General features: G+C 36.7%; 1 protein-coding gene across 1 annotated transcript in view; it reads left to right on the forward strand.

Annotated features, from left to right (window-relative positions):
- Nucleotides 1-13761, forward strand: part of NEO1 (neogenin 1) — a gene marked incomplete at both ends in the record, with an annotated part of 194557 nt that overhangs the window by 46133 nt on the left and 134663 nt on the right. Inside the window, one exon of the mRNA XM_080692886.1 lies at nucleotides 11097-11414. Within this exon, the coding sequence (XP_080549012.1) occupies nucleotides 11097-11414 (318 nt within the window). The remainder of the gene's footprint in view (nucleotides 1-11096; nucleotides 11415-13761) is intronic.

Below are 13761 nucleotides of genomic sequence, written 5' to 3' on the forward strand. Positions count from 1 at the left end.
TTTTATTTTATTTAATTTTTTAATTTTTTAATTTTTTTGGTGGTACTGGGGTTCCTGGAAGCCCTTCTACCTCCGGGCTACACTCTCAGACCTATTTTATATATTTTTTGGAAACAGGGTCTCTTTTTGAACCCATGCGATCCTCCTATCTCCGCTTCCCAAGCACAGGGACAAGCGTGCGCCACCATGCCCCGCCTTCTACTGGATTTTAGATCCCGCTCTTCTTTCTCCCAAGATTATTTTATGTGGGAGATATGTTATTAAGAGATTAAGAGCTCAATGAATGAATGAAGTTTGTGTATGAATTGACACCACTGATGTAGGATTGAGGTAACAGCTTTTGAATTCAGTTTATTTTTTATGTTTTATTTTTGGTGGTACTAGGGTTTCTGGAAACCCTTCTACCTCTGGGCTACACTCCCAGATCTATTTTATATTTTTATTTGGAAACAGGGTCTCTTAAGCCAGCAAGGCTGGCTTCGAACCTGCATGATCCTCCTGTCTCCGCCTCCCAAGTGGGGGGATTATAAGTGTGCGCCACTATGCCCGGCTGAATTCAGTTTATTTCTATCAGATACATAGTTGCATAGAAGATTTCTAGAACCTGGTTTACAAACTTTGAGAGACCATGACAGACCTTTTTTTTTTTTTTTTGTGGTTCTGGGGGTGGAACCCAGAGGCTTTCTACCTCCGGGCTATACTCCCAGACCTTTTTTATATTTTATTTGGAAACAGGGTCTCACTAAGTTGCTGAAAGCCTCACTAAGTATCTGAGGCTAGCTTCGAACCTATGCAATCCTCCTGTCTCAGCCTCCCAAGCGCGGGGATTACAAGCGTGCGCCACCACGCCCGGCCATGACAGACTTTTTTGAACATCTTGTCTATTTTGCATTGAGAGCTTGTGCCTGTACAGCAGTCTTTGTTGAAAAGACACCCTAATATTCATTATTAAGGATTCTCAGCCCTGTGTTTTTCCTTTTTGCATATATTTAAATTGTTAGATTATCCTGTGGGATTTTACAAATATTTCTGTTAATAAAGCTGCTGACAGCAGAAGCTTAAATTATTCACATGCCATTTGTTTTCTGTGTTCAAGAATTAATGCATCTTTACCTTTTTTTGTTAGCTAAACTTGGTAATAATTTGTAGACATATGGTAGTGGACTTAAAATCAGCAATGCTTGTTTCCTATAGGAAAAGTACTCTATTAAAGATATTTAGAGCAACATCAACTCTCTAGAAGATAGCTGATTACTAAAGAATAACAGAAATAGCAGAATATAACAGAATAGCTTTACAATGTGAAATAATTAGTCTCATAAAATTATTGATCTTTCAAGATGTAGGCCACTGGATTTTATCATTCTCTAGTACTCTTCTTTATTATAATCTGTGTGCATACTATTCACTTTGATTCCCTGAAAATTTTTGTTATTGTTTCATAATCTTCCTCTCCATTCCAAGTCAACCATCATTCTGGATAATTTGAGTGCCTACCTTTCCAATATAATTTTCAGTTCTTTATTCCTCTTTATCATCTTTAACTTACCTGCTTAGAAAATTTTTGTTTTTTATTTATTGGTACATTATAACTATATATCATTGTAACTATATTATAGTGAGGTTCAGAGTGATACATACATGCAAGCAGCATTCATTGTTTCCCTTCCCACCCCATAGAAAGTACATATCTTCATCATATCTTCCCTTTCCCCTCCTCTTCCTACCCCTTGCAGTCCCCCTTTCCCATTCCATTAGTGTCTGCCCTCATTTATCTAAGGTCTTTAATTCCCAGTTTCTCTCTAGCTTCCACATATGAAACATTTTGTAGCAAAGAGTGATTCACTTAAGAAAATAGTAAATGTGATCTTCACTTCCCATCTTAAAGCCTTTCAAAACTGTTGTCAAACTCCTTAACTTCCAAACTTGTTAACTTCCTGTGTAAAACCCTTCATCCTTGTGAATACTTTGCCCTTCCACTGCCCAGTTGTTTAGGCCTTTGCCTCTGCTGTTCTGCCTTGCCTAGGGGACTCTGTTCAGCTTCAGGTTTCCCATTGTTCGTGGGTCTGTCTTCTCTGGCTCCTTATGCCAGTTAGCCTCTCATTGTACACTTTGTACGTACCTGGTTCTGACCACACCACGCTGGGACTGTCTCAGTGTGTTTCCTTCACTGAAAGCACTCATAAGTGTCTTGTCTGAACCAAGGTGTTTATTGGCACTTATACCCATGTTATGGTTTGGATCTGGCTGTTGCCCCAGAAAGGCTCAGGTGTTGAAAGCTTGGCTCTTAGGTGGTGGTGGTGTTGGGAGGCGATGGAAACTTTGGGAAGTGGATCACTGAGGGCATGTTCTTGAAGGGCATGTTTTGTCTCTGGGCTGATTTCTCCATGGTTTTCCCCACCATTCCCTTTCTTTCTCTCTCCCTCTCTTATTTTGTTATTTATTTTGGCAGGGTTGAGGAGAAAGAAGAGAAAGACTGAAAATTGAAAAAAAAAAGGGGGAGAACACTCTTATTATAATGTTTATTGAATAAATGAATCCAGATATTTTTTATTTGGGTAATTGGGAACATAGATGCTGTAAATTAGAACAGTGTATCAAAGTGCATTTTCTTATAGATAATATTTTTTTCTAGAATTTTCACACAGGATAGTATGGTCCTGAAAAAGAATTTCAGGTTTGGCTTTATTAGAAGGCAATAACCACCGGGCGTGGTGGTGCACTTGTAATCCCCAAGCTTGGGAGGCTGAGACAGGAGGATCGCACAGGTTCGAAGACAGCCTCAGCTACTTAGTGAGGCTCTCAACAACTTAGTGAGACCCTATTTTCAAATAAAATAGAAAATAGGTCTGGGAGTATATAGCCCGGAAGTAGAAAGTTCCTGGGTTCAACCCCCAGTACCTACCCCACACACAAAAAAAGAAGGCTATAATCACTGTTTTTATGGTATATCTTATATACCATGTAGTTTTATTTCCTTACTTCCATCTGTCCATCTCTCTGTCTCTCCTTCCTTTTTTCCTGGCATTGGGGATTGATCCCAGGGAAGTTCTACCACTGAGTTATACCCCCAGCCCTATTTTATTTTGAAATGGAATCTGAGGAAGTTACTATCATTTCTCAAACCTATAATCCTCCTGCCTCAGCCTCCTAAGTGCTGGGATTATAGGAATGTGCCACTGTGTCCAGCTTATAAAAAAAATTAAAACTATATATTTATCATATAAAATGATCTAAATAATTTTAATGATTGATTTTTCCTAGGAAAGAGGTTCTGCAATGTTAGAAAATTGGGAAGATGATGTATTTGAGGTAGATTTGGTCTTTGGGGGAGTTAGCAGTGCAAAGAGAGACTATAAAATGGTAGAGAATTTTCAACTTTTTAATGTCTGCTTCCAGTTGATAACATGATTGTATTTAGTTGCATTCTTTAGATGTTAAATAATTTTAGCTTTTCAGTTTTATAACTTTTCAATTATAAATTGAGAACTTGAAGTGAGAATCTGAACTACATGGTAATAACCAAAGGATCAGAACATATGTAGAATTACTAGACTGAATGAGATGGGATAAGAAGTAGTAACATTAGGAGTAAAAGAAATATGAAGACCTCTAACAATAGTCTCTTGGATTATAATGAAGAGAGAATTTTCTTAAGATGAAGAAGGTGTATAAAAATGCATCTGTATTTCTATTGTTAAATGTTGAAACTTGCCAGGCTTGGTGGTATATGCTTGTAATCCCAGCATTGGGGAGGCTGAGACAGGAGGATCGCAGTTCAAGGACAGCCTCAGCTACTTAGTGAGACCCTGTTTCAAAATAAAGAATAAAAAATAGGGCTAGGGGTGTAGCTTGGAGGTAGAATGCCCCCCGGTTCCATCCCCACACCACAAACAATACAAAACAACCCCCTCCCCCAAAGCCCACAAACGTTGAAGCTCTTCACCCAAAAGGACAGATAGATTTTATTTCTGCTAGTACTCAAATACCTATGCTAATTTTTTTTTTTACTGTGGGTACAATAAGATTTAGAATTATTGCTAGTCACACAATTAAGATAAGTGGCAAATGATGTGATTTGTTGATATTTGGGGGATGGGATTTACAATTGAAAGATGTTCCCTGTGGATAATTTCCTTTCATAAAATGGAATTCTATCAAGAGGTGTGAAACAGTTTATCTAAAAGTGAGGAATAATCTATCAAGAAGTGAGAGCTTTTCCATTAGGAAGTGAGAAATTTATAGAGACTAGAATATAGAAGATATCAGACAGGTTCATTAAGCTTATTTTAAAATAATTTGTCCAGTGACTATGGACATAACTAATATTAAGCAAATGTAAATGGGTAAGGAATCAGGACCCTGGTGAGAAATAAAGGACAATTTTTATAATGAAGTCAGCTAAAGAGTGTCTACTAACAGTTCTACTGTGATAAAGAATGGCTAGAGAAAATGGTGATGCATCTTTAAAATATTAATCTTATGTTCCCAGCAAAGGATTGTCCAACATGTTGATTTTTATCACAAAATTATTTTTTTTTACACAAATTATTTTATATGCACTTGGAGAGCCTTACTCCTCTGTCCTCTCACCTTTTCTCTCTCAGGAACCAAAACAAACTGATATGCACTTAATTTCCTGCCTTTCTCAATGCTCATATAACCATATACATATGAAATTATGTAATTTATAGTTAATGGCTTATTCATTATTCATCAGAGAACTCAGTCTAGATCAAGTATACATAGTTCCTTTTTCTGGATAATATTCTAAGGTAGGCAGGAACTATTGAACTCTAGTTGATAATCAAATCTATCCTGCTACCTATTTTTGTAAATAAAGATTTATCGGACCATAGCCTCACCTATTTTTCTATTCTTTATCTGTGTAGGTGACAAGTTTTTCCCCAATCCATTATTTGTCTAACTTTTTTCGGTATTTTGCTGTTAAAAGTATGTGTATATGTTTTAAATGTAATGACATGATATATAATGAAGCATGTATATTTTTTCACTATGAGATGTCATGTTTTGACTTATAAACCCCAGGGTTAGCTCTGTATTTACCTAAAATTTCTTCTAAGATTTTTGTTCCTACTTTGTTTATATGCATTCAGTTGCATTGTAGTATAATGATCAGATGAGAGGCTGTGATTCTGTTGTTACCTGTGTTACTTTTTGTTGTTGTTGTTTAAATGGAGGATTGAACCCAGGAGCATTCTACTCGCAGTCCTATTTTATTCTGAAACAATATCCTTAATTTGCTGAGGCTGGTCTCAAACCTGTAATGCTCCTGTCTCAGAAACCTCCCTGTACTGGGATTACAGATTGTGCCACCATACCTGGCTCATGTGTGACCTTTGAAAAGTTACTTAACATTTCTATGCTTCAGTTTTCCTCTCTGAAACAGGGATGATACTTGGACCTATCTCCTAAGATAGTAATGAGCTTAAATGAGTGATTAATATATGCACAATATTAAGGACAGTATCCGGTACACAGAACACAGATGTTTATCATTATTACATGTTGTACATAGGCATCTCATTTTTCTCCTATATGGTTAACAGTTGCCCTGATAACTTTTATTGAATAGTTCCTTTTTTCTACCAATTGGCTTAAACTGTTGTCTCCATAGCACATTAGGTTTCAAGTGTGTGCGTCCTTGTTTTTAGACCTCATGGCTTGTTTTATGGCTCTTTTATCTCCTGAGCCATAGTAGTTCCTGTAGCTTTATAAATATGTTAACTGATGGATGGAATCCTTTTACTTAATTCTATGAAATTATTTTGTCGCTTCTTGTTTTTCTTTGATTTAATTTTTTAGAAAACAAGAATTTATAAGAATTCTGTTTGTTCTTGTGTCTTAGCATGGAAGAATGATACCAACTAGACTAGTGTTAGAATGAACCTGTGATCTTATTAATATCTTAACCAGTGAAATTTTTAGAAATTAATTTGGTTATAGAATCTATACATCAATACCAAACAGTATGCTAGGTAGATACTGTGAATATGGTTGAATAAAAGCACTGTAGAATGGTAGATCTTTAGTTCACAGTTCATAGACTATATCCTGAGGGACCTACCCTGAGGCACCTTGGAGAACTCCAGGGGTATTTCAGACTTTCTAGAGAAACATAACCGTCTTTTGGATACTATGTGTATTTCTAGCACAAGGTAGTTTGAATATTTGATTATGCTATTTTCACTTCATTTTGTTTTTTTGAATGGATTTTTTGGTGGTTACTGATAAAAAGAAAATACCATGCCAAAAAATCAGTGGGAAACAGGAAACGAGTGCAGCAGTATCTAATTTCTAAGTTTGAGAAGTTGTGTGGTTATTCAGAAATGAAATTTAGAAGTTTTTTTATTTTATGTGTATTATTTTTCAAAAGATGATTGACTTGTGAGGACACAAATACTTATTCACTTTATGAACCTATTTTTTTTGTTTTGTTTTGTTTTTTGTTTCCATATATGGTCAAGTTATTTTTGACAAGGTTTCCAAGAACATTTGGTGAAGGAAATAATGATCCTTTCACTAAATATTGTTGAAAAATAATAATTACATGAAAAAGAATAAAGTTGGACCCTTAACCTAACACCATATGCAAATATTAACTCAAAATAGATAAAAGACCTAGATGTAAATCTTAAGACTATAAACTTTTAGAAGAAAACCTAGGTCATAACTCTTCACAACATTGAAATTGGCAGTGATTTCTTGGATATGATTTCAGAGGTACAGGCAACAACAGAATAAACAAACTTCCTAAAATAAAAAGATATTGTACATCCAAAAACAATGTAAACAGAGTTAAAAGTTACTGATAGAATGGAGTAAAATATTTCCAAATGCTATATCTGAAGGTGTATTAATATTCCAAATAGAAATCCAAAAAATTAGCAACAATAAAAGCAAACAATACAATTTAGAAATAGGTAAAAAACTAAAATAAATAATGAATCTCCAAAGATTTTAACCAATAAACACATGAATATATTCTTCTTTGCTTAGTTGTCTGCTGGATGGAAAATATTGTTTCTCTGGTTCTGGTGTTTATTACCTATTTTTTCTTTGTAGTTAATCTCAGTATTTTCTGTAGCGCTGATTTTGAAGACATAAATTCCTTCAGTTTCTGTTTGTCATGGAAACTTCTTATTTCCCCATCTAATTTGATAGTTGTGCTGGGTAGGAAATTTTTGGCTGGAAGTTGTTTTCTTTCAGAGTTTGAAATATGTTACTCTAAGCCCTTCTGGCTTTCATGACTCGGTTTGGGAAGTCTGGAGTGATTCTAATTGGTTTGCCTCTGAATGTCACTTGGCCTTTTGTTTTTGTTGCCTTTAAGATTCTCTGCTTGGCTTCCACATTGGTCATTTTGACAATTATGTGGCGTGGGGAACCTCTTCTCTGATCCTGTCTAAAGGGAGTTCTATACGTTTCCTGGACCTGTGTATTGATCTCTTGCTCTATGTTTGGAAAATTATATGCTATTATTTCTTTGAAGATATTATGGATCCCTTTGGTTTCACTTTCTTTTCCCTCCTCTATTCCAATTATTCTTAGGTTAGCTCTCTTAAAATGGGCCCATATTTCTTCAATGTCAGATTCCTGGTGTCTGATTTTTTTTTCTAAGTTATAAATTATGCGTTCATTTTTGGAGTGATCCTCTTCTAGGAGTGAGATTCTATTTTCCATGTGGTCTAATTGTTTATACTTTGAATTGAGGCCTTTACCTCAATGATTGCATCCTTGTCTTTTAGACTCTCTAAATTCTTTTAGAAGGTCTTGTATTATTTCTACAGTTATATTCCTGATTTGATCTTCTGGAAATCTCTGAATTTCTGTGTTATCAGGTTCTGATAATATGGGGTTGTGGGCATTCATTGCTCTATTGTTGTTTCTCTTTCCCATGATTTCAGAAGTTTGTGCCTTCCCTGGATCACTACGACTTCACTTAGGGTGCTCTCTATCTCGAGTCTGTGGTAATCTCTGCCACTGCTACTCCTTTACTGGGTTGGACTGCAAAATCTCAGACCCAGGGAGATTATCACACTCCCTGGGTGTGCAGTACAGGGATTTCTCCTTTAGGGGCCGCAGTTTCACTCACGGTTATTGTGCGTGTTGATCAGGAGCTGTCGAGGGTGCGGTGAACTCACTGTTACTGCTGGCAATATGGCACCGCTGCCACGCCCTCGGCTGTGAAGCTGGCCTATTTCTTTTCTGGTTTTGAGCTCTGTTCTTAGTCCCTGGAAGGTGAGTTTGACCACTGGGAGTTTTTGAAGTTCTCTGTGCTGAAAGAACTGCTGCATTACACCGGAATGATCCGCAGCTGCTCACTTCAGCTCCTTGCTTACCTTTCCTCTCTGGATCCTGGTGCTGTAAGGGAAGATGGTGCTGGCGCGGCCCCGCTGCTGTATTGTGGGCGTGATTTCTGGTCTCTGGTTGTTCTTCTAGTCTTTTTTTTCTCTGTCCCTTGTGTTTACATTTTTTATTTCTCTGCTGATGGCATTTTCTGGATATGAAATTCACTGATTTTGTGGCAATAGAGATCGAATTTTAGCAGGGCTCATAAACGCTGCTTTTCTCAGTTGCCATCTTCCCAGAAGTCCTTTATGAACCTATTAAATGAATAAAACTGTTAGGTATTTCTTTTGGTCTAGGGAATTTGTGAACTGAAGTACTGAGAAAATAAGCACCAGAAGCCCAGAAAGTTGGGGAAATTTTCTGCTTTAACAAATAAGTTATTACATTTAAAAATTAAGAACATTTAAAGTTCTCTGTAGGTAGAGGGAACTTGCTCATAGTGCATTCTAATCTTGCCAGAGTATCAGGCACAGGCTGCATATCCAGCAGTAAGTCTTGTTTTAGAAAAGAGGTAAAGCTTTAAATTGGAAAGCTTTCCCTAGCTGAGATATAAAGTTTATAGAAAAAATTGTTTTGTTCTTTCCATGTTTAAAGAATTGGACTAAGATTTGGAAAATTAAACTGATCCCTTCTTTCATTAAAATAAATTCTACATGAAGATTAAATGTAGAAAACAAAACCACAAAAGTACTAGAAGAAATCAAATTTATTTTGTAATCTTTGGATAAAGACCTTTATTACTTTGTGATAACTAGAAGAAAACACAGGACCAACTCTCAAGCATATAGATACAAATAGAGACCTCAATAAGACACTTCAAGCTCAGGAATAAAACCAAGAATTAATAAATGGGATGGCATCACATTTAAAAGTTTCTGCACAGCAGAGGAAACAATCAAGAGCATGAAGGGAGAGCTTACAGAATAGGAGAAAATCTTTGTCAGCTACTTATCTGACAGGACTAGTAGCCACGATGTATAAACAACCCCAAAAAACTTAAAAAAAAAGCAATCAATAAAAAGGCAATTGTACTAATAGCCATTCAATATATGAAAAAGTGTTTAATGTTCTTAGCAGCCAGGGAAGTGGAAAATCAAAACACTGAGATGCTTTATTCATTACTCCAGTTACAACAGCAATCAAGAATACAAACAATAATATGTACTTGAGGGAAAAGAATGCATACACATTGTTAGTATAGTACAGCCACTGTGGAGATTATTATGGAGGTTCCTCAAAAGACTAGGAATGGGACTACCATATGACCTAGCTATACCACTCCTTTCTGAGGGGAATTAAAGTCAGAATACTAAAGTGGTTGATGCATGCTTGTAATTCCAGTACTTGGGAGACTGCAGGATCACAGGTTTATAGCCAGCCCCAGCAACTTAGTGAGGCCCTCTACATCTTACTGAGACTCTGTCAAAAACAAAAGAAAAACAACCAACCAAACAAACAAAAAACCAAGTAAACAAAAAACAGGGCTTGGGGTATAGCTCCAGAGGTAGAATGTCCCTGAGTTCAATCCCCAGTATAAACACACACACACACACACACACACACACACACACACACACACACCACATACACACACACAGGAATACTATAGTGATATGTGCATACTCATGTTTATAGCAGCACAGTTCTCAACAGCCATCCAAGTTATGGATCCAACTTAGGTGTCAACAGATCAGTGCTTAAAGAAAATGTGGTATATACATACAGTGGAGTTTTACATAGCCACAAAAAAGATTATGTTATTTGCAGGAAAACAGATGGAACTGGAGAACATCGTGCTAGGTGAGGTCAGCTAGACTCAGAAAGTCAAGGCTGCATGGTGTCTCACATATGTGAAAGCTAAATAGAAAAAAGAGGAAGAAAAAAGTCCTTATGAAAATTAAGAGAGAGACCATTAGGATACTGGAAGAACAACCTGGGGAAGGAGGATTTGGGGAAAGAAGTAGACCAATAATGTGATAAGCATATGAATGTATCACTGTGAATCTATCATGTATAATTACAATGCACTAATAAAAATTAGTTACAAGAGAAGACCAAGCATGACAGATTTAATTTTATGTAGTTTATAATTTATTTTTTCTTAAAAAATGATAAAGCCAAATGGAAAAGAGAGTATTTTGAAATCTGTTAGCCATGACTAAAGACAAAATAAAGAACAAAAAAATAAGAGGTGCAGCTTGGAGGTAGAATGCCCCTGGGTTCCATTCCCAGTACTGCCAAAAAAAAAAAAAAAAAGTGGGCAGAATATATGCATAGTAAATTTATGAATAGAATACAAACACCCAGTAAACATGAAATAAGATCCCTGATTAACAGAATCATTTTAATTTTTGCTTTCTTTGTGTTCTATAGAAAATTCACTTTGAATACAGTAATTTAAAATATTTATAAATCCCACTGTGGGGTTTAAAATAAAACATTTATTAGACACCTATGTCACCTAATAAGACTTATTTCAGACAGAAGGACTTTTTTAAGTTATTTTTTTATGTTCCAAGGGAGTCAAATTTTGACTTCATTATAAAAGGTAAAATTTAGTTATTAGGCTTTAAATTTTAAGTTAAATTTTACTTATTAGAAAGGTGATTTTATGTATCATACTCAAAGAGCTTACTCATTTAAGAATAATTTATGAATGTTTTATTTTCTAAGAACTGATAGGAGATAGTTTTGCTTAACTTTGTTCTTTTTCTTTATTTTTGTAGGAGCCAGTGTTCGAACTTTCACTCCATTTTATTTTTTGGTGGAGCCCATGGATACACTCTCAATTAGAGGCTCTTCTGTTATATTAAACTGTTCAGCATATTCTGATCCTTCTCCAAAAATTGAATGGAAAAAAGACGGCACTTTTTTAAACTTGGTATCTGATGATCGACGCCAGCTTCTTCCAGATGGATCTTTGTATATCAGCAACGTGGTGCATTCCAAACACAATAAACCTGATGAAGGTCACTATCAGTGTGTGGCCACTGTTGATAGTCTTGGAACTATTGTCAGCAGAACAGCCAAGCTCACTGTAGCAGGTAAGTTTTATTAAACCATTTGCTTATCCTTTGACATTTTTATAAAGGAAAGGGTAAATAGAAGTAAAAGCAGTATTATCTTAGAGTTTTCACTTAATTGATAACAACAAATCATTTAACAGACAACAACTGTGCTTATATTATGTGTATTGGACTACACTGGGGCTTGTTCAGTGCTTGATGGGCTGAGCCAGCACTTTTCAACTTATCTGATGGGTTAAAGTTGCTATCTGAGGTACTGAGCAGGTTTTTAATTTTTTCTCTCTTTTAACTTGCAAATGGCAGAGGAAACTGTGCAAGGAAAATCGAGTAACTTTGACAGTTAACTTTTATCTTGCCCAGGAAAACCATTTAATATGGTTTTATAAAACTTACAGTAAAGTCAGAATCCTGATTCTGTTATGTGTTAACCAAGGAGTAGACAGTGAAATTATTTAAAAGTCTCTAGTATGAGCACACAGACAGAAAGTAGCAGAAAGTTGTAAAGGGAAGAATATTCATTTTCTTTTGGAGCATCCTTATTTGACTAATGATGGAAATTGTAAGAGAAATCAAGAATCTAGAAAAATAAGATGTGATTTCCTAAGTAAGTCATGTCTGCTTTAGAGTAGACACTAGCATTCCCCAATTGTGTTTCTTTACTTGAGTACTATATGAAGGGCCATATTGTACAAAATGCTAGCATGTGAGATTGGAATCTGAGAATATATCCCATCTTTTCCCCATGTCAGGGCTAAGGCTTCTCATCTCATACTCACTCCAAAGTGCATTGGCTCACTCATTCAGAGGATGAGTGTCTTGTGTCTTTGGAGCTAAATATGAAGTCGAATTTGGGCATGACATAAAGCCACTATAATTACTCTATAATCACAGATTAAAGATGGAAAAATAAAGGGGGAGGATTGGCTCCCTTGGAAATTTTGCTTTTCTTTTCCCTTCTTCTCTCCTTGCCTTCCTTTTTTCCTCCCTCCCTCCCTGCCTCTTTCTCCCATCCATCTGCCATGCTTTCTCTAATATGTCTGACAAATTTGTATAATGACTTCCTGTACAGTGTAATTCAGGCCAGACTTTCATTTATCATTTATGTTTTTAACTGTCTCTTATCTGGGCTTTTATTTGTGATTCTTTCCTGCCAGCTGTCACTAAATCCAGCAAATTCTGCCTGCTGATTTTTCTGTATTGACTTATCTTCTCTTTCTTGAGACAGCTTCTCAACTTCCCTCATCACTGCCCTGCACTATCTTTTCTGCCACCTCACTCTTCCCTTTGTCCAATCTTGTCTTCACACTATGGTCAGACCACCCTTTCTCATACTGCAGTGGCTCATTGTTTATCTCGTAACACTGTCAAGTTAATGTCTAAACTCTTCTAACAATGCATCTGCATTCCTTTTATGAGCTGGTGCCCCTTCTCCAGCATTCTCCTCTCTAACCCCATGCCATTTTCACCCTCACCATAACCTTAGCACCGCAGGCTGAATATTTTCAGTTCCCTTTTACTTATTTTCTGCCTCTGTCCTTTGTTCATGTCTGTGCCGCTAATAATTCTGGCCTCTACCTTTTTTCTCTTCTCCTCTAGGTTTGCCCATCCTTCTAGCTTTCATATTCTTCAGAAAGCAATTTTTTGACTGTAAGCCTACAGTTTCAGTGCTCTTAGAAGGTGCATTCTATGGTAACTACAGACAGTTCTATAGGAGAGTTAACCTACTCTTGGCCTAGGTATCCAGAGGAAGTAGGACCTACCTCTTATCTACACCTCCAACGCTTCTTAATTTTTATTTTGAAGCAGAGTTTCACTAAGTTATCATGCACTGGCCTTAAATCTGCTGTCTTTTTGTCTTGGCCTCCTAGGTACTGGGATTATAAGTGGGCACCACCATATCCAGCTCAGAAGTGCTTCTTAATAGTAGCATAGTATGCACTGTATACAGACTCTGATTTATTCAGAGCCCCCCCCCCTTTTTGGTGGTACTGGGGTTCCTGGAAACCTTTCTACTTTCGGGCTACACTCCCAGATCCATTTTATATTTTTATTTAGAGACAGGGTCTCTTAAGCCAGCACGGCTGGCTTCGAACCTGCGCGATCCTCCTGTCTCTGCCTCCCAAGCTCGGGGATTACAAGTGTGCGCCACCACGCCCGGCCAGAGTTCCCTTTTGATTAACAATTTTGTGCATTAAAAATACTGGGTGTTGTAGCCGGGCATGGTGGCACACACTTGTAATCCCCACACTTGGGAGGTGGATACAGGAGGATTGCACAGGTTCAAAGCCAGTCTCAGCTACTTAGTGAGGCTCTCAGCAACTTAATGAGACCCTGTTTCCAAATAAAATATAAATAAAATAGAGCT

Source organism: Muscardinus avellanarius (genome assembly GCF_963383645.1).
Source record: "Muscardinus avellanarius genome assembly, chromosome: 3".
NCBI classification, from domain to species: Eukaryota; Metazoa; Chordata; class Mammalia; order Rodentia; family Gliridae; genus Muscardinus; species Muscardinus avellanarius.